We start from the raw sequence: 25,404 nt of genomic DNA, 5'->3' as shown, positions 1-25,404 counted from the left end.
GGAGCAGGGAGAGAGGCTGAGGGAGAAGCAGACTCCCCGCTGAGCAGGGACCCAGACGCCTGGCTCTATCCCTGGACTCCAAGATCTTGACCCAAGCTGAAGGCAGATGCTTAACTGGCTGAGCCACCCAGGTGTCCCTCTGTTTCTGGATTTTAAAGCACAAAAAGTAGCTAGATTTCCTGCAGTGATTCCAGTGGGGCCACACCTATTCTTTATTCCTCCCCCCAAAACTAAAATGGAGTGTTTAACACAAACAAGTTCTTCTCTGAAGAGTAACATGTACATTTAAATTAAATGATAGCAAAGAATTCTATCAGGGGTATAATCACTGTCCTCAGCATGTAAATAAAGACATGGGGACTCAATGGAAGGAACACTATAATACAGTGAATGAGAATACTGGTTAGAGGCTAAATAGACAAGGTTTGACTCTCAGGTCCCACTACTAGCTGCATAACTCTGGGCAAGATTCTCAATTTTTCTGAGCTTCACTTCACTAATCTTTGAAATGGTGATAATAATAGTACCTACCACCTAGGGCTATTTTGAACATACATACCTATATAATACATATAAAGTTGGCCAGTGCAGAACTTAGAAAATATTCAGAGCTCAATAAATATCAGCTACCTTTACATGACCTTGAAGCCAATAAGAATATGATTTGGAGTATTTCATTAAATTATAATTTGTCATAATCTAGCTCGACAAATAATGACTAAAGGGAAAAGATAATGAGACATTTTAAATATGGAACTGGTTACTGAAGGAAATTTTATTGCCAAACACATGCAACTTGATTTTTATTATGAAAACAAGTTGCACATATTTTGAACATCAAATAGATCAAAGGATATACAAGAAAAAGTTAATCTTTCCCTTACTGCAGAACTTCAGTTGCATTCTATAGAAGCAATCAAATAGATACATGTGTGTGTGTGTGTGTGTGTGTGTGTGTGTGTGTGTGTGTGTGTGTGTGTATAAAATCTAACTTGACTCCCAGATTTCCTTCTTGTTCCTCTACCAGGATTTTTTTCACCCAGCAGCCTAAGTGAATCCTAAAACAATTAAATCGTGTCATATAATTTCCTTGCTTAAAATACTCCAATGGCCCATTGTATTTAAATAAAACACAAACTTCTTACTCTGGATTGCAAAGTGCTACATACTCTGGTCTCTGCTTTTCTCTCTAACCTGTCTCCCTCTGTTCTCTTCTAACTAAGCTCCAGGAACACTGGCTTTCCCTCTGTGTATAGGATGAACACTCGGGCTCATTCCCACCTCAGGACCTTCACACTGTCCCTTCCCTGGAACGCTCTTCACATTGAACTATCCATAGTTATGTCTCTTTTTTATTCAGATCTCAGATAAAACCCATCTTCCCAGTTCAGGACATAGCTGACTCTACAACTCAAAAAGCCACTCGGTTATTCTTTATCATTTCAACCTATTCTGAGTCTTTGTGCAGCATCTAATACCACTCTATATTTTTATTTGTTTGCCTATTTTTACTTATTCATATGTTTAGTTAGGTAATTGCGAGCTTCTCTGTTTCCTAGAAAGGGACCTTCATGACAGCAAGACTAGGGCCTGTTCACTCCTGGGCCTCTCTGCCTAAAAGGATGCTGAAAAATAATGCGTGTCTAATAATGCTTTGTATATTTTTGCTAAAAGTTAATGAGGGCTATTTAGGTTATTCCTTTCCCAAGTAATTTCAAAAACGGGGCTACATTGCCCTAGCGCATTCATCCCTGTACATGTCCAATCAAGTGCCAAAAGTTTAATTATTGAGACAAAGGTATATACAATTTAAATTTTGATCATTGTTTCCAAACCACCTTTTAACAAAGTTATGCCAATTTACATTCTGAGTGGATTCCTTGAATCTTCTTTTAAGTGACTTCATGACATGATATTTGAGATACATTCTCTCAATTTAGAAGCTCAGGATACTTTATTATTTCATAACTTTGAAATGCAAACAGAATAGCCCAAGTGCAGACATCCACAGTAGACCTTCAGAAAGGCTGGAGAACCCGCATTTATAGTTACTGACAATTAGGTGAGTTACTATGAGAAGCATGCATCACTCCCTTTCAAAGGTCTCTCATTACCCAAGTCTTACATCTGAATTTTTAGCAGTAAACAATGGTTTACTAATCAACAACTTTCCCAAGCATACAAGTATAATTTATGATAACAAAAATCTTAGTTGATGAGGATTGGATGGAGACACAGAAAACCATAATGGCAGAAACAGTTACCTTATTTGAAAAGGTTCTCAAATTCCATGAATTTATTTCTCCCCACCAAAGGCTTCTTTATCATGCCCTTTGAGTCATCTATGGCAACAAGCTCAGATTCTGTGTAACAGTAACTGGAAAATATCCTACTGATGAATGTATACCTGTATGTTCCTATTTGTTTAAACATATCACCAAGACCAATGACAGAAGTGGGGGCACCTAGATGCCATTGACTCCTCTATGCCATTTTGTGAAAGACATCCTCTCCCAGTGCAAAATCAACCAACTAAAGTCATGAACAACAGCCAGAAGGGAGCCAGAAAACAAAGCCATAGACATACGGACATTCAACCTCTACAGGAACATCATTCCAGAACTTCCACCAACTTATTTCACTCAGAAATATCTTTAAATGAAACATGAGTTTTCAGCAAAGATCATCCAAACATCTGTTATTTAAGCACATAAGAGGTTCTCTATCGCTCATCTCTTTTACTCAACGGCAGCGTATTCTCCCCTTAGAAGAATTACAGCATTGGAAAAAATTGCCCAGTAATTGAGAGATACCAACTCTGGGTTCAAGATGTACCTGCATGAAGTATCCAATATGCTAAATACAGAAAAATGGGGGTACTTACAGCAGGGTGTCCAGTACAGTAGGCATAGCTGGCATGGGACTGATAGTGCAAGCTGGCTCTTGGGAAGGAGTATGTGTTCCAGGCTGGTTGGCTGCTGTTCCACTGAGAGCTGAAGCCAGGGCTCATGGTCACTCGGGACTTACTAGTTTGATAGGCTCTCACTGTGGAGCTAGACTATCAAGAAGAAAGAAATGCAATGTAAAGACAGCTCGGCATAAAACCCAAGTCAGCTATATACAGCAGTAGACACTTTATTGTGCCACGGGTCTTGGCTGGTTAAGGCAAATGGCTGATTCCTTAAGGGGAGGCATTAAATATTGTACTGACTAGGAGAAAAGTATTTTCTCACTGTTAAGAATTTTAGCTGGATCACAAAGCACAAAAGCTCATTGAAATGGATCTTACTGTTTTGTTTTGTTTTGTTTTGTTTTCCAGTTGCAACATGCAACCCCATCCTTCAGAAATTAGATATGTTTTAGTGGTGACAGCAGTGATGATACTGTTGATTTTACATATACATTCTCTCATCAAAGCGTTCACCCTAGAAATTGACCGTCAATCTCATCTGAATGCAATAAACGAAAATCTTACTTTATGAGGATGGGACTGAGGCACAGATTAGTCCCTGACTCTAAATGGTCTTCAAATTCCATGAATCTATTGCTCTCCTGTGGGAGGCATCACAGAAACCTGGTCATATTCCAGCATGTCACCATTCTACTACCTAATGGCAGCATAATGATGAAGGATTTGAAATCGTCATTTACCCTCAACTAGCCGTACCCATGTAATTAAAAATAGAGAAGTAGGAAAATATCTATTAACTTGCCAAATGTTAAATATACATGGTTGTTCATAGCTGTATCTAGGGTAGAATGAACTGAAAACAAAACTCACTTATATCTTCTTTGTCCTCAGATGGCCATGACATAGAAGACATATAATAGTTTCTTTTCAGAGAATAATTTTCTATCATCAGATTGCAATAGCTACTTACCCAAGTAGTACAGCAACTGCCACAATAAATTCTATTTATAAATCCATGGGCATATGCCAATTCAATCACTAGGAAAATGCGCTAATCTCATCGCCATTATATTCAGGAAACCTAGTGGGAAGAAACTTCTACCTGAGATTGTGTTACCCATTAGGCCAGATTTTGATACCATTAGATACTTAGAGGAATGACTTTTCTGAAGACAAGTTTGGGCATCTTGGAGTAACTGAAAGAAAGCAAGGGCCTCAGCAACTGGAAGGTTCTAGGCAAGGCTATTTCTCTCACAATAACCTCAAGATATTTGGAAAGGGAAGAGAAAATTTAAACCAGTGATTCACTGGTAAGTAACTTAAAATACTTAAACCCCAAACTAGAGAACACAGCCTTGTTGACGTAGACAAGTTTTTTTTTTTCGACCCTCTGTCTCTACTCTCATCCTTACCCTAACTAAACATGTGTACTCTCCAAGTGTTCAACAGTTCAATGGTATGTGCAGGTACAGCAATGTGAAGGTAGACACTGCTGCCTACCTCCCTAGGACAAACCTGTGTTGGAGAAGCAACAGTAGACTTCTGTAAAATTGGGATTTGGGTGGGGCGCCTGGGTGGCTCAGTCAGTTAAGCATCTGCCTTCTGCTCCGGTCATGATCCCAGGGTCCTGGGATGGGCTCCCTGCTCGGTGGGTGAGTCAGCTTCTCCCTCTCCCTCTGCCCTTCCCGTGCTCATGCTTGCTCTTTCTCTCTCTCAAATAAATAAATAAAAATCTAAAAAAAAAAAAAATTGGGATTTTTTATACATGGTCCTAAGTATGGAAGCTCCATATTTATATGTTATATGTGTGATATATACTATCACACGTTATATGTGTGATATATACTATCACTTCAAAGAGTAAGAAGCTCACCCACAAAACTATCATTGGCCCTGAAAGTATCTTGGATTTCTGCTCTGCATCTATGGTCACTAACATTAATCACTCTCACTAGCTCAGTAGGTTCTCTGGCTAGCTCCTTCAAGACGAAACGTGGTTAGTTCCTTTATCAGTTTTCACATTTAGATCAGCTCCTGGACCTTAACATTCTTGGAAATTGTGTATGCACTCATCTCTTGGTTTAATTACTTTCCCACATTGCTTTAGTCTCTCCTCAATGATTTTATTCGTGGTGGTCTTCCTCCTGCAAATTCTTTTTGGTCCCTCCTTTACAAACCTCACATTCGAGCTACACTTCATACTTGGTCCCAGTTCCCATGCCCTTGTCTTCCTACTCTCACACAGCCCTCCCAGTGTGGCTCAAACACTTCAGTCTGTGATTGCATTGCTTTGTATTGTTCCCACTATATGTAAATTTCAGCTCTCCAACCTGGCTGAGAGTCTAATGAGGTCAAGATCTGGTATTGCTGTATGGCCTTTTTCGCAGCTCAAGGAGTCTTTATCTCCCTTGCCCTTGGAAGGCTCTGAAAGTGTTTATCTCCTTATCACTGCAATCATCTTTCCCTCTGACTCCTTGACCCTTCTGACTGTACCTTCCTGTCTCACCTGCTTCCTTATCTTTCTATTTGCTCTCCCCAAATGAGGTCTTTTACCAGGGCTTAATTTTCAGTTATGTGCTATTCATTCTTTTAACTTTCCTCCTTTGTGATCTTATTCATGGTCAAAGCTTTAAGTATTAATTCTAAGAAGATGACTCTCTGATGTAATTTAACAGTATGTATTCTCTCCTAAATTCCAGTCCCAAATCTTAAAATATCTGCTGGATATGGATGTATAATTATCAATCACCACAAATGGAACAAAAGTTTAAGTTACCGTGTATAAAATTTTAAATGAGTGTATTGTTTTACTCTAAAATTTCACCTCCCCACAATTTCTTTATTTCTGCTAATATTATGGCATTATTTTGAAACCAACTGCTTTGATCCTTTAGAATGCCTGTGACTCATTTATTTGTCCTCCAGCCCGTTATCTAGTGCCACCAAATTCTATTGACTCTCTTCCGTAGGTCTTGAACTGATGCTGTCCTTTCCATTCCCATTATGAGTACCCAGTTCTAGGATTTTATCAGTTTGTATCTAAGTCACTAAAACTACATCAACAACCTTCTACCTTAAGCCTCAATTCACTCTACACAATGACATCAGATTAGTTTTCCTAGAAACTTGCTTTTATGGTGTTACTCCCTAATGAAAAATGTCCAGTAGTTCTCCGTTCCCTCTGAGACAAAATCCAAAATTCCTAGTCTCCTTGAACATTCTTTCCAACCCTAACCAATAATGCAAGGCTTATTTTTTATTCCTTTCTATATAGTCTCAAGCTCCAGATAGATTGTTACTCCGAACAAGATTTATGTCTGTCACACCTATCTCCTTCCTAGAATTTACTCCCCTGCTCTTAGTTCACTTGACCCTACCAGACTCTACCTTTTCTGGTAAACCTATTTCAACACTCAGCCACCAACCCAAAGGGACTTTCGCTTCTACTGACACTGACACTGACATTACAGTGACATTACAGATTTTCTTTCATATTCTTCTGGCTCTTTCATTTGTGTGGTACCCAGAAAATCAATACCATGACTCCATGAGTAAAACTCATCAAATCCCCTAATTAGTCTGTCACACAACAAGTCACACGTCTCAACACACATCTTTGGGAACAGGTGTCTCAATTGTATTTCTTCAGAAGAACATGCAAGAACTTGAGTGTAAGTAGTTCATTTTGAAGTGATTCTAGAGAAAATCAGTAGGAGATTAGGAAATGTGACAAGAGAAAGGATGAGACAATCCATTTGTATCACTGAATAAGTTATCACTATGGAGAACCAATTCCATTGGGAGGCTCTGGGAGACAGTGTAGAACATGTTTCAGAGTTACCTTATCGGAAGTTCAAGGAAGCTGGGGTATTTAACCTGATTCCCATTCATCATTGGCTGAGGGCTACTACTGAGAGCATTATTCCCTGGCACAGGCATAGCTGGCCTGCCCCACACATAGGCCAAAAGAAAGTTCTGATGTAGAGAGTCCCATGGGACTGTTAATATGCTCTGAGAAAGTAAGTGCCAAGAAAGTATGGGCAGAGCATTGATAGCATCAATGTTAGGTGGATGATTCCCTGAACTTCTTCTTTTTTTAAATGTTTAAAAATTTTATTTATTTATTTGAGAAAAAGAGAGAGAGAGAACACAAATGGGTGGAAGGGCAGAGGCAAAGGGAGAAGGACTAGCAGCCACCCTGCTGAGCAGGGAGCCCGATGTGGGGCTCGATCCCAGGACCCCAGCATAATTACCTGAGCTTACCTGACTGAGCCACCCAGGCACCCCTTCCTGAAATTCTTTTTTTTTTTTAAGATTATATATTCATTTATTTATTTGACAGAGAGATACACAGTGAGAGAGGGAACACAAGCAAGGAGAGTAGGAGCGGGAGAAGCAGGGTTCCTGCTGAGCAGGAAACCTGATGTGGGGCTTGATCCCTGGACCCTGGGATCATGACCTGAGCCAAAGGCAGACTCTTAAAGATTGAGCCACCCAGGCTCCCCCTGAAATTCTTTATATCTGTCATAGAACCCTATACACTTGAATTTTCCTTTTGCATGACTGAGAGCAAAGGGCTCAAAAATATTGGTCAAATTGGCTTGACTACACTACTGTTAAGGATTTGAAAGGACAATGCATGAAAGAAAATACTGAGATGGCCAGTAAGCATGGTGAAGAGGTGCTCAAAATCAGGAAAATATAAAATAAAGCTATAAGAAGATACCAGTTTATATCCAGGCAAGTGGCTAAAACTAAAACCATTGACAACACTAAATGTTGGTGAAGTTACGGAGGACCTGGAACCTCATACGTTGTCAGGACATACAGAGGATTGTATGTCCTCTGCTTGGTGGTTTCTGATAAAATTAAGCCTATTTCTACTTATGACTTTGTAATTCTATCCCTATTTACCCAAAGGAAAATAGATTTACACAAAAATATTGTATAAGAATGTGCATAGTAGCCTTATGCATAATAGTCCCAATCTGGAACTTATTCAAATGTTTATCAAGAGGAGAATGGTTAAAAAAAAAAAAAAAAAAAAGTGCTTTCATATAATGGAATACTACTCAACAATAAACAGAACAAACTTCTGATATACACAACTACATGGGTAAGTCTCAAGATCATGCCAAATAAAAAAAGACCAGGAATAGAAGAATAGATATGTGCGATTTCATTTATATTACGTTCAAAGGAAGGAAAACATAGAACAATAGAAATCAGAAAGTGGTTGCTGGCGGTTGGGGTGAAGAAGAATTGATTAGAAAGGGGAATGAGGTAATTTTCTGGGGTAATGGAAATGTTAGCCATCTTATTTTGGGTGGTCATTACATGAATGCATACATTTGCCAGAACTCATCAGGTGTGAACACTTGAGATCTGTGCATTTTATGTCTTTCTTTCTTTCTTCCTTTCTTTTTTAAGATTTTTATTTATTTGAGAGAGAGAGAGAGCACACAAGCAGGGGAAGTGGCAGGCAGAGGGGAAGGGAGAAGCAGGCTCCCTGCTGAGTAGGGACCCCCCCCCCCCCCCGATGCAGGACTAAATCACAGGACAGGGAGATCGTGATCTGAGCGTAAGGCAGCCGCTTAACCAACTGAGCCACCCAGGTGCCCATTTTATATCTTTCTTATATTTCAATCGAAGTGAAAATACTTTGGCTCCAAAAGGCTGATTCTGAATTTTCCATGGATGTGGAGGATAGAAATGTCTCATAAAGCTGAAGCTCAATGATCTAAAAGTCCTAATTTTCTAGACCTCATAATTGGCTAGTCTGAGTTCTGCTATCTTTTCCCTTCTTGGTCTACCCTCTAAGAGCAATGCCAGAGAGAATCTAACAGCCAAAAGGCAGGCAGCCAGAGAGAAGAGCAAAGTCTGGATAAAGAGCATCTGAATAACCAGGAGCTGGCAGCATCATTTGGTGTCTGCCAACAGATCAGAGGTCAGAGCTGTTGGAGCAAGAAAAATGGAGCACAGCACAAAAAAAGGGCCTTCTTACATGCTTCCAGAAATTACAGAGCTCCAGGGAGCACTTGCTGTTGGCTCTACTCAGTCAGCACTAACAAACAAAAGAAAGATAAAGGGAGGGGCAGAAGGAAGCTGCACAAGAAAAAAAAAAATGCAATAGGGAAGAAAGCTATAACACTAAGATTTCCAGACACAACTGAGTGTGTGCTACAAGGGCATGCTAAGAGGTAGCATTTACATGCAACTTACTACTTCTCAGACACTGTTCTAAACATTTTATATCTACACTGTGGTAAGGCATGTGTCGCTCATAACAATATTATAAGGTAGTTACTATTATTATCTGCATTTATAGGCAAGGAAACTGATGTGGAAGAAAAATGAGATAATTTAAAAATGTAAGGATATAGAACCACTAAGCAGTTGAGTGGACTCACACCCCGACTGGGTGCTCCATAATCCATCCTCATCTTCCACTATCTCGGTTTGCATTCTCTCTGAAACAGACTCTAAGGCAAGGACTGGTTTGGTGTTTTGTTTTCTGTTTTGTTTTTTTTTGGGGGGGGGCGGGGGGTTAATTACAAAAATCAGGAGGAAAGGAACAGTGAGACTGGCTCAGAAAATGAGGATACACCATCACTGTAGGTTATTGCGAGCTATGCTATAAAGCAACAATCAGAGAAGTCTCCTGAGACATTTGAGAAGTGTTCAAAATGCCACCCAGAATTGTCCACGGAGAGATGAGAGGTTAGAGCCCTGGTGGACTCGCTTCTGTCACCCAGCGGGTAAGGGTTGCCCTCAAGGAAATGATCACTGCTAGCACTTCCAAGCTATGTTTGGACACGGGAGAATAAACTTTCTTGGTATCAAAGGAGAGCCTGGGGCAGAGTTGAAAAACACACAGTTAAAGTCAGGTAGGATGCCATCAGTGCTTGGTGGATAAGAGCCCTCCATTGTAGTTGGGTTAGAGTTGAGATCAAAGATGAGCCAAAGATGGGGTTGGGAGAATGTTATGTGGTTACCAGTGGTAGCTCCTGCAACCACCTCTCTGAGAGTTAAGCATTATAGCTATGTTTATTATAGAGCATTTACAGCTACGTGTGTTTTAGACATTGTCTCTGAATCCTCGGAACATTTGATGACCTAGGTGTTATTATCCACATTTTCCTGAAGACAGAGGGGCATACAATGTTTAGGCAACTAGCCTGAAGACACAGCTAGGAAAGATACAGAGCTAAGGACTGAAGAGTCAAAGGATGCAGAAGTATGGCTGATTATGCAATTAACCACTTGTCATCTCCAAAAAATAAGGTTAGGAATGAACCACATACTGCACTCTAAATTGGAGATTAAGAGAGAAACCATTAAAGGTAGAAGTTGATATGAATATATAGAGAAAGTCAATGATCCCAAAGAGCACACAGTGGTTGTGGGATGCAGGCATACGCATCACTTACTATTACAAAATAATGTCACCTTTCCCTGCTGGTAATATCATTATTACATGTAATGCTCTAAAGTTAACTCAAGTTCAATGATCGGCGATGACTCAATAACCAACTCATACTGCCTACGTATGCCTCCTTTAAAAGTTTCTTAGTCTCCATAAGTGAATGTCCTCCCCAGCAGGAAGAAATTACAAGGAAACTCTAGAAACACACTCAATAAATTTAAACTGAAATTTCTTTAAGTATATTCCAATGGTAACCTAAAAATGCTGCCAAAGTTGTCTTAAGGGGAATTTATATCCTTTATAATAAATACTTTTGAAATGCATACAATGTACTTGTATGTACTAATAGAGCAGAGCCCCATAATAATTATTGTAGTAGATGTGCTCCACTAGTCTACCAGCCCTGCCAGTCTTCCCACGGCTCCGGCTGACCACAGAGTATGCCTGTACAAACATGGTCATCCCAGGTTAACTGCAGCCCCCAACCTCCTGCCCAACCTGAGTCTGGTTGAACCAGGTAGTCACCAGACCCACCCTGGGCCAATCGGATGACTTCTCCCGGAAATACGGAATTGTCATCTGACGACTCATAAGCCTCCACTGGGCACCTGAACTTAGAAGTGATGTAAAGGTAGAAATGGGGTTTGTTTGTATGGATATAGAAACAAACCAAGGCCTTCAGAGGGCTAGTGGGGCTGCGGGGGGAGGAAGAGGGAAAAACAACCTATGGATAGTAACAGAGGCAAGAAGTAAGAGACACTCTTACTTGAAAGACATGAAAGGAACATTTCAGTTCTGGGTGACTTTTATAGTTTTTGGCTCTGGTCTCTTGCAACATTGGCTGTACTCCTGATCCCAGTTCTATAAGATATTACTGTATCCAGATATTAAATCCTTCTTTGCTGCTTAGGAGATCTTGAGTAGAAATTGCAATTAAATGACCGCTGCCTATGCATAGTGAAAGGAACAGATGTGCAGAAAGAAGCAGGGTTGAGATCCCGTGACCCGGAAAGAGAGAGAAACCAAGAGCTTTCTGGTTCCCACGAGGCCTGTAATATGTTTCATGGGAATCCTGTGAACCATTCCGGTGACTCCCTGTTTGCCTTCACTCATCTGAGTGCATTTCCCTTCCTAACAACTGAATGGTTGCTTTTGGGGCACTGGTATTCTTTTTCTTTGTCTGTGTACCTTCATTTTCACCTGTAGAATGTACTTATTGTTCTCCTTTGGCTTTTTTTTTTTAATATTTTATTTATTTATTTGACAGAGAGAGAAATTTATTTATTTATTGACAGAGAGAGAAATTACAAGTAGGCAGAGAGGCAGGCAGAGAGAGAGGGGGAAGCAGGCTTTCCACTGAACAGAGAGCCTGATGCAAGCCTTGATCCCAGGACTTGAGCCGAAAACAGAGGCTTAACCCACTGAGCCACCCAGGCACCCCCTCCTTTGGCTTTTTAAAATCAGCATTTCCCACTGACATTAGGGATTCGGTGACCCTTCATTGAAGATTTTAAAGTTGTTTCCATTCTAAAGCAAGCATCATATAAGTAAAGATAAAAGTCGTGAACCAAACATTACACCTAAAAAGACGTTTTAGGTCAGCCAGTGAGCAGAAAACATGACCAAGTACCCATGAGTGATGGCAATCAGCAGATGGTTAGAAATTCAGAAATACGACATCTACCTAGCTTTGACTCCACAAGCACAGTGTTGTAAATGGAACCACACCAATATTTTTCGTGTCATTCTTTTTTTCCTCAACTGTTCATTTTATTTTTAGTATCACATTACCAACATTGTAGTAAGGGAGAATTAGTAAATATTTATATACACATCTACATGCATGTGCACCCACGCACACATACACATGTATATATACACACACATGCATCAGTTTCATAAGAACCCACAATGAACTTTTTTAGTAAGCAAATGTCAACATGAAGTTCACAGAGAGGCTAAATGATTTCCTGTGTGTGTTTATTTCCCTGTACTGCCCCTGAGGAAGTCTAAAAAGAACAGTTTCTACCCAAGGGCTCTCAGAGTTTCAATAGGTTTTTCAAAGTTCCCTCCCCACCCCATGCCCCAAGCAAAGGATTCCCGCTGTGAGGTTTCTAAAGATTTCACTTACAACCAGCCGAAAACAGAGCCTGAATGGACAGTAAAACCCACACCAAGCCTCTCTTTGCACCCCGTGTGGGACAAGTGGTTACTTTGTTCATTTACAAAGGCTGGGCAAGCGAGGGAGAGAGAGACAAACTGCCCCAATGGTATAAGAAGCTCCTTTCAAATAAATCCTTTCAAATGGATCTAAATCATGACACTCAAAAGGAAGGAGGCTGCCCAAGGAAACGGGGAACAACTTCTAAGTTCTTCTCACACCCCATTGCCCTCGGAGAAACAGAAAAAAAGTTTTCTCTTCTCTCACGTACTATCTTTTGTAACATTCCTCAAAGATGAGTCTCTTGCTTGGTCTCCACAGACCGGCTTCTCTGAGGAAAATGAGGCCTTCTTGTTACTGTTATTGTCGCTTCCCTGACAGGGGGACTGTCTTGATTTTTCTAACATTGCTTCTTTCATGACTTGTAAATATAAAGGGCCTGAGTGATTTGCTTTGCTTATCAGAGACCGTTTTTATAAAATGATCATAAAACATGGTGCTTTCTGGCACTTCATGCTATTGTTATTGTCTAGCTTTAAAACTTCAAAGGGTGGAACGTGATAGAACATTCTGTATGCTCTGCAGACACATTTGAGGGCTCTTGCCAGACCCCCTGGTGGGATCCTAGCCCCTGCTGAAGACTATCCCTAGACCAGCAGATCATACTACGTGAGTCTCCCAGTCACTCGTATCTGATGGGACCAGATAGTCACCAGCCCATCCTGACTAATCAGATGCTCTCTTAGACCCTGGGAATGGCCACAGAGTAACTAGTAAATCCCTGTTAGGCTAGAAGAAGAAAAAGCTCTGACCACTACAAAGTATAAATTAAAAGAATGACTGAGAGTACTTGGGAGGTTGGAAAGAGGGTTTCTGGCATGAATGCAAATGGAGAGGAAATTTCACATTCTCGCAGATGCTCTCACATACTTCTCCAGGAAAGGAATCCAGTAGGTCAAAGTCAGGCACTGTTCTCTCCTAAGCTTTTTCACTTTGGTAAATTCCCATACCCTTAGAATACTGGTACGACTCTGCAGCTCTTGCTAAGAGGAGAGATGACTAGTATAATGATTGTACTTTTTTTTTCTTTCTTCCCCATATCACCTCAACGTTTATTCCCTGCCCCGCCCTCTGCCCATGCCCCACCTGATGGAATGGTCACAGGACCCTGACAGCAGCTCTAAGTGTTGGAGACAGGATTGGTTCCTAAGCCAGCAATTGTTTCTACGTTTGTTTGTTTGTTTGTTTGTTTGTTTTTAAAGATTTTATTTATTTATTTGAGAGAGAGAGAGAGTAAGAATGAAAGCATGTGAGGGGAGGGTTCAGAGAGAGAAGCAGACTCCCCGCTGAGCAGGGAGCCTGATGTGGGACTTGATCCCTTGGCTCCAGGGATCTGAGCTGTAGGCGGTCACTTAACCAACTGAGCCACCCAGGTGCCATGTTACTGTGTTTTTAAACACTTATGTCAGAATTTCTCATGGCCTGACCATGCAGGATGTGCATTTTCCTCCACCCAGCTTACCTGGGGCCAATGGTGAATGACGCCATATTGGCTGGGGGGGGTGACAAATAGCCCTCTAATTCTGCACCTCTGCCCCCTTACCTCCCTGAACGGGAGTGGACAGCTGCTGAACAGCTGCCCGACTGGCTTTGCTGCCTGCAACCTAGACCCGCACGGTGGTCGAACTTAATGTGCCTCCCAAAGGTGGAAGAGTTGCGGTAAAAATGCACAGTAGAAGGAATAGCAGCTGACGGTAAAAGAATGAATAAACGGTTATGCAAAGGGGAAATCTGCTATCACATTAACCGTGAAAGAGGCTGAGTGCAAGAGATGATTATTGTCTGAGCTCAGTTATAACAGATGCCCAAATGGGCCTGAACAGGCGAAGACAGGTGTTTGCTGAGACCACTCCTGCTTTTTGGAACCTGACAAGATCAAACGGAAGCCTGCAACCCTGAGTGGCCTTGCCCAGGGAGACATTCTTCATACAACGTGAGGATGAACTGGACTAATGATGAATGGCTAAATGGGATTCTAATCCCATGCCAGTATCTTTTGAGTTGTATGTCATTTTGCTGTGAGGGATCCATGGCCAGAGACTGGGGCTGGGAGATGAAAGAACAGAAAATCTGTACATTGGTTTCTATCTCTATCCCTGGTTCCTGGCCCAGAGCTCATAAAGCCCTTGTGATTTCCTAAGTGATAAGAGTACTAGGAGCAACTTTTGTTCTAATATTTGGTTCCTGGGACAAAACTCCTCAATCCTTGGGATTTCCTAGGTGATGGCTGGATCTTTTGTTCTAAGGAGGCAATGCTTGGAGGGCCTCCGGAGTGGAGCTGGTCACCAGAAAGACCAAGCCATGATTCGAAGTTTGGGACTTTCAACCCCAACTCCATTCTCCAGAGAAGGGAAGGGGTGCAGATGGAGTTCATGAGTGTCATGCCAATGCAGTAAAGCCTCCATAAAATCCTGAAAGTGAGGTGTTCGGATGATGGAGCTTCAGGCTGGTGACCATGTGAGAGTGCTGGCGGTCAGAGAGTGGGCTATGCGTCTCTGTTATCTGCATGTTCATCTGTAATCCTTTATCATATCATTTTATATAAAAAAATTGATAATGTAGTAAGTAAACTCTTTACTTGAGTTCTATGAGCTGCAAATTAATTAAACCTGAGGAGAGGGGCATGAGGACCTCTGATCAATAGCCGATTGGTCAGAAGCACAGGTGACAGCTCTAGACTTGCAACTGACATCTGAAGCTTGTGTGTGTGTGTGTGTGTGTGTGTGTGTGTGTGTGTGGTGTGGGGGGTATAGGTGGGGGCAGCAGTCTGGTGGGATCTGATGCTGTGTCCAGGGAGACAGTGTCAGAATTGACTTAAACTGTGGCACACCCAGGGCTCCTGGGTGGCTCAGTGGATTAAAGCCTCTGCCTTCAGCTCGGGTCATGATCTCAGGGTCCTGGGTTTGAGCCCCACATCGGGCTCTCTGCTCAGCGGGGAGCCTGCTTCCTCCTCTCTCTCTCTGCCTGCCTCTGCATACTTGTGATCTCTGTCAAATAAATAAATTAAAAAAAAAAAAAAAACAAAAACTGTGGGACACCCACCTCATGGCACCAAATTGCTTGCTTTGGGGAAAACCTCCACACATTTGGTGACTAGAAGTAGCAGAAGTAATGTGTTTTGTGTGAGTTATAAAGGAAACTCCCAGGACCAGTATGTTTTTCCCACTCACCCTTTCTGTGCCTCAGTTTCCTTTTCTGTGATGCTGGACTGATAAGAGAATCTACCTCATAAGATTGGCATTGGGGTTAAATAAATTAACAAAACATTTAATAGAATGTCTCGTATTCATTAGATGTTACTACTGATTATTATTGAATTAAAATGTGCCTACTTAATTTTTTATTTTTAACACTGTACAAACACATAACTTTAGGGACTAGAATTTGTGAAAGACTTCTTTCCTTCCCTCTCTCCCTTTTTCCTTCCCCTTTCTCTTCTTTCCTCCCTCCCTCCTTTCCTTTTAGTATTCCTTTCTTACCTTCTAAATGGAAAAAAAAAATCAACCTAGCAAAGGCTAATTTCTTTATATCTGAGTAATTGATTCTAATACTTATTTTTCTTTTCCACACTAAAAGTCACTTTACAGCTAATTCCTGGCTCAATGCACATTCAATGAGCCCAACCACACTATTGCTTCTGCCTGAGTGTGTTGGAAGTTAAAGTCACATAGAACATCCCTGGGGGACAGTCCCACAGCCCCAGAGTGACTGAAGACTAGAATGGGCTGATTCCCCAAAATGAAATTACCCTATAAAAATGACAATAAGATAAATGGAAAACAATTCTTACAAGTCTTTTAATAGCTTAACGTCAAGAGGTAAGCTAGTTCATCTGTTTTAAGAGGAATTGCAATGCTAGACCATGAAGTGATGCTGGGGCAGGAGTTAATAATCTTCTTATCTCTACCACGTCTAGCACCCTGCAGATGTTCCACATGAATCATCCAGCCATTCACTCATTAAACCCTTATTTAATGAAGGCCTACAATGGGCCAAGTATTGTGTAAAGGCTGGGACTACAACTATGAGAAAGAAATTAATAGAGATGAATAATTAGCAAGGGAGACAAACATTTGCATAAACACATAAATAGTGATATAATTGTTTTCATGGGGAAGTAAAATGTAGTAAAACGGGAATATACAGCAGGGGGCCCTACCATAATGTGGCAGCAGAGGAGGAAGTTGTAAGGGAGGCTGTGTATACTGCTGGGTATAAATTGGAAGAAATAGTATTTAAAACAGTATCTGAAAGAGGTGTGCCTGGGTGGCTCAGTCCATTGAGCATCTGGCTCTTGGTTTGACTCAGGTCATGATCTCAGGGTCCTGGGATGGAGCCCCATGTGAGGGTATGGGAGCTCTCTGCTCAGCAGGGAGTCCGAGATTTCTCTCCCTCTACCCCACCCCTCACTCATGCATGCCCGCACTTGCACCCTCTCTCTCTCTCTCTCTCAAATAAATAGATCTTTAAAACAGTATCTGAAAGATAGAGGAGTATTCTAGATGAAGAGAAGATGAAGGTACTAAAAGCATGGTCCTGACTGTGTGAAGGGTCGGGGCAAGAGAGAGCAGGGTTAACATGAGAAAATCAGTGGGTCCAGAGTTAAAAAGAAGAGCAGTGTGTCCTGAGGCTATTCTGGGGAAAGGGTCCAGGAACTGGAAAAAAAAAAAAAAAAAAAAAAAAAAAAAGCCAGGAAGGATAGGGAGGGCAAAATCCAGAAGGATTTTAGGAGTCTAAGTTTTTACCCAAGAGTAAAGGGTAACTAAGATGGGTGAATGATTAGATTTCCATGTAAGAGCAAATTATTTTCTGGAAGTCCCTGGAAAATGGATGGGGGTGGGATCAGACCAAAGGGTAGGGTTTGATTAGGAAGGTAAAGAATAGAGGTGATAGTACAGAATAGAGGCGATAATAACCTGAAGCAAGGTCTAGATTTGAGATATATTTAGTAGAGATTGTCATTAGGACTTTTGGAAATAAGGAATGGGCGGAAAGTTGTGAAGAATCACAGGTGATTCCCAGGTGAATGAAGATACAGTCGTCAGTTAATTTAGGGAGCAAACAGAGGTGTTTATCATCAGGAAGTAGGGTGGTGTCCCAGCTAATCCTCCAAGACAATAAACTCAATTTTCAACCTTTTGGTGTTGAGATGTCTGTGTGTCTGCAGTGTAAAGAACTATGGGCCTAGAGTTCACCGGAAAGCATCAGGCTGGAGAATTGGAAGTCTATCAGTAACTACAACCATGCAAATGAACTGAGTTTAGAAGGCAGAAAGCTTAAGGCTATCACCAAAGTTATTAGTATAAGCTTCAGGTGATGAGCTAATTCAATTAGGCCTAGTATCGAAAAAATTAATTCCCATCGGCCAAAGATGTAAGGAGTGGCTTATTAGTGGAAAGTTCTATTACTGTTTCCATGCTGCAAAGTATGGCAAAGTACCAGGAGTAGTTTGCCCTTGGCATCAATCTCGTTCTAATATTACTACCACTTACTGAGTTTTCATTCTAAAGCAAACAATGCACTCCATAAAAATCATCACAGATTGAGAAAAAAAAAAAAAACTGGACTAAGTGTCAGAATTAAGGGTAGAGTCACAAATGAATCTTAATTTTTTTTGTTTGTTTCGTGTTATTTATTTATTTATTAATTTATTTATTTATTTTTGAGAGAAAGAGAGAAGAAAGCATGCATACACATGTGCCCACAGACATGCGGCCACAAATGGGGAGGGGAGTGGGGCAGAGGGAGAATCAGAGAGAGAACCTCAAACAGGCTCCACACCCAGCTGAGAGCCTAAAGCAGGGTCAGTCTCACAATCTAAGATCATGACCTGAGCCAAAATCAAGAGTGGGGCACTTAACTGACTGAACCACCCAGGTGCCCCTGTTTTGTTATTTTAAATGCTAATCATTACTCAAGGACTGTCCTACCCATCATGTAACTTTGATTATAATACCTCTCCAGTGCATCTTCTCCAAGAAATAATGCCAGAACTTGATGTCTCCTTAGTATTGTTATGGTTGATAGTGTAGGATGTTATGGTATATTTGTTACAACTATTTCCTCAGCTAATTAAATAACAGGTATTTATTGTCAACACATGCAAGACACTGTGCCAGGTCCTATAGAAGGCACAAAGAAGTGACAGATTGTCACCCTGAGTAAACTTTCCATCCATTTGAATATAGCAGTAGATACTCAGTAAATGTTTGTTGAAAGAACTGGCCCTACTCCCCGTCCTCTTGCTACAAAAATTATTTTCAAGTGTTCTACTGAAATCTGAGCTAGTGAACTCTTACCCCATTGTAGTCCTTTAGCGGATATTAACTGTTCCCTCATCTTTATTATCACATCATTTTGGAACTTATATCATGTTTGTGTGTGTGTGTCACAGGTATATCTAAATTTAAAACTGTTAGGGAGTGCCTGGGTGACTCAGTCTGCTCAAACAACTCTTGATTTCGGCTCAGATCAGGATCTCAGGGTTATGAGATCAAGCCCTACATTGGGCTCCGAGCTGGATATGGAACTTGGTTGAGATTCTTTCTCTGCCTCTCCCTCTGCCCCTCTCTCTACTCTCTTTCTCTCTCAAATAAATAAAGAAATAAATCTTTAAAAGTGTTAGAATATGTATTTAGGCATACATTTAGACACATACATGTACACACATGTGCACACACACATTCCACAGCCTTTTAGATCAGGGTTGGCAAACTTTTTCTATAAAGGGCCAGATAGTAAGTATTTTAGTCTTTATGGGCCATAAAATTTAGGTACTAATTATTTAACCTGGCATTGGAGGGTGAAAGCAGCCACAGACATTCTGTGAAAGAATGGGTATGACTGGGACGTCTGGGTGGCTCAGTCAGTTGAACATCTGCTGTAGGCTCAGGTCATGACTTCTGAGATTGAGTGGGGGGGCCGCCTGTTCAGTGAGGAGTCTGCTTCTTCCTCTGCCTGCTGCTTCCCCCACTTGTGCGCCCTCTATTTCTCTGACAAATAAATAAATAAAATCTTTAAAAAAAAATGGGTATGACTGAGTGACAATAAAATTTCAATTGTAGGGACACCTGGGTGGCTCAGTTGGTTGGACGACTGTCTTCGGCTCAGGTCATGATCCCGGGGTTCCAGGATCGAGTTCCACATCGGGCTCCCAGCTCCATGGGGAGTCTGCTTCTCCCTCTGACCTTCTCCTCGCTCATGCTCTCTTTCACTGTCTCTCTCTCAAATAAATAAATAAAATCTTTAAAAAAAATTTTCAATTGTAAAAATAACCAGGGAGCTAGATCTGGCTTGATATAGTTTGCTGAACACTGTTCTAGACTCTTAACTTTTTTTTTTTTTTTTTTTTTAGATCTTTGTACTTTTCCCAGCAACTAGCATATGCAATGAAAATAAGCAACGAAAGGAGAGGCTTTGGCTCAATTTACACATGTCTTTATATGCTGATAGAAAATAACCAATTTTGTAATTCCAAGGGAGGAGGAAAAGCTCACAGAGATGGTGAATGTGTAAAACAGTGGTATTGATGAGATCGACGGGGAAGAAGAAAAATGGGTTTGGGTAGAAATATTAATATATCATCAGTATTTTGTTCCAAATACCTACAGAATATACAGTTGTAAATATCCTACAGAAACAAAGATGACCAGGTCTAAGTATAAAGTTATAGAATTATAGGCTAGAGAAGCATATTTTTGACCATGCACCAAGACAAAAGCAAAATAGCTAAGATTACCTTAAAAGATAGTGTTTCTGAGGAACCAGGTAAAAAAATAAATAAATAATAAATAAAGAGAATCAGAAGACTAAAAACAAAGGCCTGGGGTCATCTACAGGGAAAAGTCTATTTTCAAGTATGGGACTGCTATGGATTGAATTACTTCCTCCCCAAAATTCAAAATTTTGAACCCCACAGCCAGTGTAATCATATTTGGAGATGAGGTCTTTGGGAGGTAATGAGGTAGATGAGGTCATGAGGTGGGCCCTCATGATGGTCTTAGCGTCTTTATAAAAAGAGACACCAGAGAGCTTACTTCCTCTCTCTCTCTCTCTCTCTTTCTCTCTCCACCATGTAAGCACACAGCCAGGCAACCATCTGAAAGCCAGAAAGAGAGGCCCCCCGGAGAACTGAATTGGCCTGCACCTTGACTTTGGACTTCCCAGCCTCCAAGACTGTGGGAAATAAATCTCCTGTTGTTTTAAGTCATCCAGTCTATGATATTTTGTTGGGGTAGCCTGAGCAGACTAATGCAGAAACAAAGGAGAAAGTTGGTTAGTTACTTCTAACTAGCAAATTCCCTTTTAAGGGAATATCACTAGTGGAGTATAATTATCATTTTACAAGTGTTTGGCAATTATATCTCACTCTGTAGTCCTAAACAAAAATAAGACCTTTCTAAGTTTCTTTGTTTGTTTTTCTCCAGTGCTGCCACTAATCCAGTTCACTCTAGAAATGACACTGGAAAATATGGGAAATGTGCTTTAAAGGGTTTAGGAGTAGACATGTAAATTCATATACCTGTGTGCATATATAGTATACTGTATATGTGGACATAGACATTTATATTTTTGTGATTATCAAATCTGTATAATTGACCTAGAGCTGTGCATAATGGCAGTTTCCTTCATCTCTTCTCTTCCTTAAGGTATAATCGACTGAGAGTGTGCTCAGTAGTCTATGTAGCTTCCATAGAATGAGGGAGAAATGAATAGGCTCTGAGAGGAGTATCAGGGAAGGAGTCAAGTAAACTTGCAGAGAAGCACAGTTTACTTGATGTGTGTGTGCATGTTTGTGTTACATGCATATATATACCACATACATGCACATGCAGTGAATCATGGCCCATCTCTTGGTGCATATTATTAATACATCACCACGACAATGTGTGAAGTCATCACTGAGGACTCTGGGGCTGGGGCAAGTGAATGGTGAGACTAAGTTTCAAAAATAAATATCTCCAATCCCAAAACGCACGTTCTTCATCATCTTTGCGACATTGCCTTCTACTGAATGGATAAATCTCAGAAGCAGAACTAATCAGAAGGGTCCACCCCCCCCAAACAAAATGCTTGAAATAAATGAGAGTGAGAGATAAAAGAAAATATGGGGAAGGTCGCTGGAGAGTCATGTTTCCCTTTTGAGGATTTACTGGGCTGGGCAATAAGGGGCTGTCTGTGATGCATCAGGGAGGACAGTGAGAATTGAGAAGCCATTGTTTTCTAAGAATTCTTTTGGCCTCTCCCTGATCCATTCTTCTTCCCAATCTCCATAATTTCTACTGACATAATGAGGAAGGTATCTGGCCTGAAGGTCATTCACTCTGCAGGCACTAATGGCCAAGGGAAGGCAAGTCAATGAAAGGCTGTTTCTAAAATATCTGCCTTGAGGTTGCAGAAATTAACACTATTAACAGGAGGGAAGATGGGAGCTTAAATGAGTGGTAAGCTGCTTCAGAAGTAAATTAGCTATTGTTTGGATGTTGGAATAAAACCAGTATAAGAGTTTCAGTGATGCCTCTGTCACGGCTCGTGGAGCAGATGGTGTCTCTGTCGGCTCGGAGGGGATTTAGCAGAAAAGCAGCTCTAAGAGAGAGAGGACTTGTCAGATCTTGGAGCAGCAACTGAGACATCCAGGTAAGTGTCTGAGAAACACCTGGATATTCAGCACATTACTTTTAAAGTTGCTGCAGTGAGTAGGAAAGATGGATGGGGATAATCTGTATCTCCATAGTCAGAAACTGCCAATATTGCAAAATGGCTTGCACATTACCCCTCAGTAACCCTTTCTGGCAGAAGGCTTGATTTGCCGAGTTGATGTTGAAGATTTTTCTTTTTTTCTTTGTCTTTGGGATGCCTAACTAGATACAGCAGATTGGGTTTGGCAGTCATAAAAGGAAACATATGTGGCCCCATTAAAGAAGCTAATCTCACATTTCCTGTCACATCAGAAGTCCCAACTTTGTAGGATCAAATCCATAAACTAATATATATATTCAGTAAACCATGGTTAAGATTAGACAAGGCATGCATGTTTGTTTGTACAAGTTGCAACTGAAACAGTCTTTATTTTAAGCAGCATATTTTTAGTCTAACTGAAAATATCACTCTGTGAGTATTACAGTATGTGTGTGTGTGTGTGTGTGTGTGTGCGCAGACACTTTTATTCCCTCCAGAAGCTTCACACAGAAAAATATATATTTTTTGTTAATACTTTAAAAACTTTGAACTTGGGGCACCTGGGTGGCTCAGTGGGTTAAGCCACTGCCTTCAGCTCAGGTCATGATCCCAGGATCCTGGGATCGAGCCCCGTATCGGGCTCTCTGCTCCCCAGGGAGCCTGCCTCCACCTCTCTCTCTGCCTGCCTCTCTGCCCACTTGTGATCTCTGTCTGTCAAATAAATAAATAAAATCTTTAAAAAAAAAAAAAACAAACTTTGAACTTATATACTTTCTCATTCCCTACCCCCATCCAATCTCAACTCCCACCAACAACTGTGAGCTCAGGTTTGGTGCTCACATTTTTTTCTAAATGCATTTTAACTTCATATCTGTTTTTCCAAAGTTAGAATTTTAAGTTATGATGTTACACAGAGAAACAATACTTTGGAGTAATCACCACAGTTGCTATGATGGTTTTTAAGGTCTTTTCTGGACCTGAACCTCCCCCACTGATCTCTCCCCTCACTCTCCCCCTTAATCACCCTGTTCCTTACTGGCCTCCCTGTTGTCTCTTAACACACACTCAGCATACTCTTTCCCCAGACATGGCTCTTGCTAGTCCTTCATTCTGGAAAATACCTCCTCCCCGCCAAATATCATAGTTGTCTTTACATGCCACTTGCCAGAGAAGCTACCCCATCCATCCTAATAAAATGGCACATGTTCATCCCACTCCTTAACTATCTATCCCCTTTTTCTGTGTGGTAAGCACAATTCTAAGATGGTCTTCAAGACCGCCACCTCCTGGTTTACTCTCCTTGCATAATCCTGTGAAAATGGGTTTTACTTCTCTGATCAGGTTATGTTATATGGCACAGTTGATTTTACCAAAGGAAGATTATCTGGGTAGGTCTGACCTAGTCATATTTGCCTTTTAAATCTGAGTCTACAGGTTCCGGGAAGAGAAAGTCAGAGCTTCGCAGCAACAGAGAAATTCTCCTGCTGATCTTGAAGAAGCAACTGTCATGTTGTGAACAGGACCACTTGGCAGGAAATGGTAGGTGGCTTCTAGGACCCGAGGACAGCTTGCTGTTAGACATTAGATTAAAACAAGGATCTTCGTCCTATAAATGGAAGGAGCTGAATTCATTCAATAATCCAAAAAGACCCCACAACTTAGATGTAGTGGCAGCCCGGGAAGACATGTTGATTTCAGTCACGTGACTACCTGAGCAGAGAAGCCAGGTATGCCATGTTAGACTCCTGACCAAAGGAAACTCTGAGATGAATCTGTCTTATTCCAAGCTGCTAGGTTAGTGGTGATTTGCTACATAGAAATGGAGAACAAATACTACCTTTTAATTTTCTCCAAAGCATTGATCTCTAATGGACATGTTTTATATTTACTTTTTTCCTTATTTATTATCTGTCTCCCCTCACCAGAATATAAGCTCCATCAACCCATGGACTTCATTATTATCTCCTAAAACAGTGTCTACAACATAACTGGCTCTTACTCAATATTTATTGACTGAATGAAATAAACGTGGTATTTGAAGGGGGTGGATGCTTACTTAAAAAAAAGGTAAAATAGAAACTAGTGTCTGATGACGCTCAGAAAAATGGAAGGGTCCCTTCCCAAGAAACTGGCTATTGTCCCATTATACTCTTTAGCACCACCCTCCTCCTCGTCCACTGTCCTCGGAAATAAGCTGCAGTGGACCCTTCTCAGCAGTGAGACTCGCCAATATCTCCAAAGCAGGTGCTACGAAGCAAAGGCAACAGTCCCTGAAGGACTCATAAGATATCTCAAGAAAGCAAAGGAACCCCCAACCGAAATGCAACTCAAAACTATGAGAAGACACTACTTCATATCCATTAGGATGATTACAATAAAAAAACAAAAAACAGAAAATAACAAATGTTGATGAGGATATAAAAAAACTTGAAAGACTTGTGCACTATTGGTGGGAGTGTAAAGTGGTATAATGCTGCCAAAAACAGTATGGTGGTTCCTCAAAAAATTAGAAATAGAATCACCATATGATCCAGCAATTCCACATTTGAGTACACACTCAAAATAACTGAAAGCAGGGTCTCAAAGAAATACGTACACATCGTGTTCATAGGTGTATTATTTAAAATAGCTAAAACATGGAAACAGCCTAGATGTCTACCAGCAGATGAGTGAATAAGCAAACCATGGTTTACACATACAATGAAGATTATTCAGCCTTAAAAATTAAGGGAAGTCTGACATATGCTACAACATGTATGTACCCTGATGACATTATGCTAAAATAAATAAGCTAATCACAATAATATAATACATTATGAATATACTTAATAGCACTTAACTTAAAGATGGTTAAAATGGTAAATGTTCTATGTATTTTGTCACAATTTAAAAAAAAAAGAGGGGAAAAAAGGTCCATAGAGGGGAATATTTTTAAAGCCAGCAGCTAGAATAATGCCTAAAGTTAAAAAACAAAACAAAACAAAACAAAAAACAACAAAAAAATGAACCTATACCCAGGGAACCAGTGTAAATAGGGAATTCAAGGTTAAAACCAGTAAAAGAGGAAAAACAGATATTTCATATATACCGGGCAATAATCCACCCCAAAGATGAAACCTTAAAAACCTGAAGCATACAATATAACTAAAATGAATTTTTAAAAGCAAC

General features: G+C 40.7%; 1 protein-coding gene across 9 annotated transcripts in view; it reads right to left on the bottom strand.

Moving 5' to 3' along the window:
• Positions 1 to 25,404, bottom strand: part of RBMS3 (RNA binding motif single stranded interacting protein 3) — a 1,359,637-nt gene that overhangs the window by 813,809 nt on the left and 520,424 nt on the right. For all 9 annotated transcript variants that reach the window (XM_047738838.1, XM_047738869.1, XM_047738849.1 and 6 more), the window contains one exon: positions 2,885 to 3,058. In XM_047738838.1, the coding sequence (XP_047594794.1) occupies positions 2,885 to 3,058 (174 nt within the window). The remainder of the gene's footprint in view (positions 1 to 2,884; positions 3,059 to 25,404) is intronic.

This window comes from Lutra lutra, chromosome 1 (assembly GCF_902655055.1).
Source record: "Lutra lutra chromosome 1, mLutLut1.2, whole genome shotgun sequence".
NCBI lineage: Eukaryota > Metazoa > Chordata > Mammalia > Carnivora > Mustelidae > Lutra > Lutra lutra.
The sequence above is the reverse complement of the archived record's forward strand: the minus strand, read 5'-3'. Positions and strand labels throughout refer to the sequence as shown.